Source organism: Alligator sinensis, unplaced genomic scaffold (assembly GCF_000455745.1).
Source record: "Alligator sinensis unplaced genomic scaffold, ASM45574v1 scaffold1333_1, whole genome shotgun sequence".
NCBI classification, from domain to species: domain Eukaryota; kingdom Metazoa; phylum Chordata; order Crocodylia; family Alligatoridae; genus Alligator; species Alligator sinensis.
The window spans coordinates 189840-193827 of record NW_005843200.1 but is presented as its reverse complement, the minus strand read 5'-3'; the positions used below and the strand labels follow the sequence as shown (position 1 = coordinate 193827).

At 44.2% G+C, this 3988-nt stretch overlaps 1 protein-coding gene across 1 annotated transcript; it reads left to right on the top strand.

Annotated features, from left to right (window-relative positions):
- Positions 1-2154: 2154 nt before the first annotated feature.
- Positions 2155-3108, top strand: LOC102376339 (olfactory receptor 51Q1-like). Its single transcript, XM_006037942.1, has one exon. It carries the CDS (start codon positions 2155-2157, stop codon positions 3106-3108), a length of 954 nt encoding a protein of 317 aa, XP_006038004.1.
- The last annotated feature ends 880 nt before the right edge of the window (positions 3109-3988 follow it).

Here is a 3988-nt window from a genome sequence, read left to right as displayed (position 1 = left end):
GGGAAAGAGAAGCTGGTTCAGACTCATGTCAAGTCACCTAGTGCTTTTATACCCATTTGAGCTGGTTCAGGGTGAACATAGCTCATATTTGTGTTTAAAAAACAGGCCTTTTTGCTTGACAGCAAACAAGGTGATGCTCAATAAGCATGTTATACAGTGTTCATGTTCCTATTATGGTGAAATAACCTATTCAGCCCATTTTTATATTGTCCACCCAGGTTTAACGAGCTTTTGAAGTTGCGGTAAGCAGTTGGGTATAAATGCGCAGGTTCACCTTCAAACGCCCAGGTTCACCTTCACTTTTGCTCTACAGCAGCCTCGAATGCCAGTTCTTGCCTAATGACCTATCTGCAAAAGGACCAAAATAAGCTGTTCTTTGAAACTTGTTTTTTTTTTTTTTTTAAAACCTCAGCAAGAAATCCTCTTCCCTGAGAAACTGGGCACCTGGTAGAGCCTTTTAAGATTTTCAGACTTAGTTACTTTAAGATTAGTCTCTATTTCAAATATTAATTTTTTTCTTATTCATCGGCCATCCCTTGATTCAAGGATGATCTTGACAACGGTTCATGGATGGGTCTTGCAATGATTTAAGGCTCCAATCCCTGAGTCACAGACACATCTGCAGAGGTCGCAGGTTTTTCCACAGAGGAAAGTAGCTGAAGGCCAGCATTTATCTCCTTTTCCTTTTTCTGTTTTCTCTTCTCTGCTTCAAGGGTGATATATTTTACCTTGAAATGGGCAGCCACTTGGTTGAGATTATGGCATCAATTCACAGCCATTTCCTCTCAGCTCTTGGTGTTGGCATCTGTTTTCTTGACGTCTGCCTTCAAGGTGTCTTTTTAGCATTTGCTCTACCCGCCTTGAGACCTCAGGCCATTAGCTGTTATTAACCATAATCTCTTATTAATAGACATTTGGTTAGTTGGTTTGATATACTTTGCCTATATTATCTTGTCATCCATATACCTTTTGCATTTTACTATTAAAATTGCTATTCATGTTGATTTAAATGCATTCTCTTGAGCATTTGTTTTTTCATGGGGCAGACTCTGGAAACATCTGTGGTTCCCAGGACACATTTGGGGGTCAACATAGGTCATTTTGCTCCCCAGGGAGGTGACACCAATCTTTAGCTGCCCTTGAGGGTTTCACACAGCCCATATAAGCAGCTTTATGCAGGTAGCCCAGGAAAGAGCAAATGGGTTGTGCTGTCTGCTCTGAACTAGAAGAAAAAGCTGCACATTTTGGCAGCTTTGCGGTGAGTTTCTGGAAATCAGGGTGATGGGTTGGAGGGGCGAATTAATTGGAATTAATTTCTCCTTGTAAGGCACTTTCTTAACCTAATCCTGATGCAATTTCATTGACATTAGGACTGGAAATTGCATCCGGCCTGTATGATTCTGTTGGTCAACAATGTGTGTTGGCTATATGGCGGTCCAAGAGGAAGCTGAGTTGGTGTATCTTTTAGTCTGGATTCACCTTGCTTCACCTGCCAGCTTCAGTGGAGTTGGTTATCCTTTCTCTGTGATGATGAGGAGCCAGCTATTATCAGATAGCTCTTCCCCACGTATAGCTCCCGGTAGGTAATTATTACATCTCCCCTGAGTCAAACAAACAGACTCAATTTCTTTCCCCTCCCGCGATAAGGAATGTCTTCCTTGTAAAGAAGAATCTCATTCTTCCCTATGAAAACCTCTCTGTGCTGACCCGTGAATAGGAAAAATCTCCCCAGAATAATCATTGCATCCTGCCCCAAGTTTTCACTCATTTCCCCTTTTTTGGCTGGTACAGTTAATGGTTTTGATGGTTTGCTCCAGACGCTTATGAAGAAAAGACAAGGATAATGTTAGACATTGAAATAAGCACTCACCATATCTAGGGTATGAAACAGTATAAATCAGTGTTCGCTTAACGTGAATTGCAAGCATCTTTTGTGGCATGCTCCATGTATCTTCATACTCTGACTTCACCCAGAGCAGGGCATGCATTGCGATGTTTTGGGGGTAAGGTTGGCCATGCCAGTAGATCTATTAAGTTGGTTGAGGGGAATGCATGACTTTGCCTCACTGACAACTTGAGTATGTACTTTACTAGGCACTATTTAACGCTGTGATTTTGTTTCTGGCTTTTAATTCAGACTGTCCCCAGGACACCATGTCATCTCTCTGCAGCTCCAATACCACAGAGATTATGTTCATTTTAACGGGCATCCCCGGGCTGGAAGCAGCACACATCTGGCTCTCCATCCCCTTCTCTTCCATTTACCTTGTCTCACTGGTAGGGAACTGCACGATCCTGTTGATCATCAAGACCGATCCCAGCCTCCATGAGCCCATGTACTATTTCCTCTCTATGCTGGCTCTCACTGATATGGGCTTGTCACTCTCTACAATGCCAACGGTGCTGAGAATATTCTGGTTGAACTCCAGGGAAATCAGCTTTGATGCCTGCTTTGCTCAGCTTTATTTTGTGCATACGTTCTCCTTCATGGAGTCCACAGTGCTCCTGGCCATGGCCTTTGACCGCTACGTGGCCATCTGCAAACCTCTGAGATATGCCTCCATCCTGAACAGTGCCAGAATCGCCAAGATAGGGGTGGCCATCCCATGCCGATGCATCGTAGCTGTGATGCCATCGCTTTTCCTGTTGAGAAGATTGCCGTTCTGCAGGTCCCGTGTGCTTTCCCATTCATACTGCCTGCACCAGGATATGCTGAGGCTGGTCTGTGCAGACACCACATTCAACAGTCGGTATAGCTTAGTGGTCGTCATTGTCATCATTGTTTTAGATCCATTGCTCATTGTTGTATCCTATATTATGATCATTAAGACAGTCGTGGGCATCGCTTCCCCAGAAGAACGTCTCAAGGCCTTCAACAACTGTCTGTCCCACATCTTTGCTGTGCTAGTACTGTACATCCCCATGGTCAGCTTGTCCCTGGTCCATAGATTTGGCAAACACACTTCTCCTCTGGTTCATGTCCTCATGGCAAACATTTACCTGCTTGTCCCCCCTGTGCTGAATCCCATCATTTACAGCATCAAAACGAAGCAGATACGCAGGGGGGTCCTCAGGCTCCTTGGTCAAAGGATGACTTATTCAGACTAATGAGGACCCCCCTGCGTATCACCAACTGCTGAAGCTTCCTTAGCCTGACGAAGGGTTTTTGAACCCGAAAGCTTGCTTAATAACTATTCTCCAACCATTTGGGTTGGTCTAATAAAAGATATCAAATTCACCCAAGGAACCTTGTCTGCCTTATTCAGACTAAGGCATGTAACTTGGAGAGACTGTAAATTATAGTTCCTTAGAGTCATAGAAAATGAGAAAATGAGGGTTGAAGGGACCTCAGGAGGTCACATCTAGTCCAACCCCCTGCTCACAGCAAAACTAGCCCCAACTAGATTGTCCCAGCCTAGGCTTTGTTGAGCTGGGCCAAAGATGGAGAGTCCACCACCTCTCTAGGTAACCCAGTGCTTCACCACCCTCCTAGTGAGAAAGTTTTTCCTAAAATCCAAACTAGACTTCCCTTGCTGCAGCTTCCCTTGCTAAGGAGAGTTACCAGCTATCGGCCAATTCAATGTTATAAAGGTGTTTTGGAATTTCTTTTATAATGTGCAACCTCAGGGGGAAGGGATATGGAGTAAATGTTCACGTGGAGTATGTTGATAATGGCACATTATCCAATATTTGCTCTCTCACGGCTAGAGCAGCTAGGAATTTAGGGAGGGAAGGGGTGAAGAGCCCGTACTATCCAAGGTGGTCTATGTTCCTGAGCTATGTTCATCACTCTATGGCGTTATGAACAGTATTAATTGAGAGTTAAAGTCCTGCTCCAGAGAAGCACATTCATAGGTATGTGCACAGGTAGGCCGAAGGAACTTTTTTGGATGATCTTGTTTTCATTTTGGTGTAGCCTGGAGCATTGCATGTCACCCAATACAGAGTCCAATACACACTAGCTTAGCATGTGAATCATTTGACTCGG

Coding starts and splice junctions, on each gene's coding strand:
- LOC102376339 (XM_006037942.1), top strand. CDS start 2,155: ATGTCATCTCTCTGCAGCTCCAATACCACAGAGATTATGTTCATTTTA.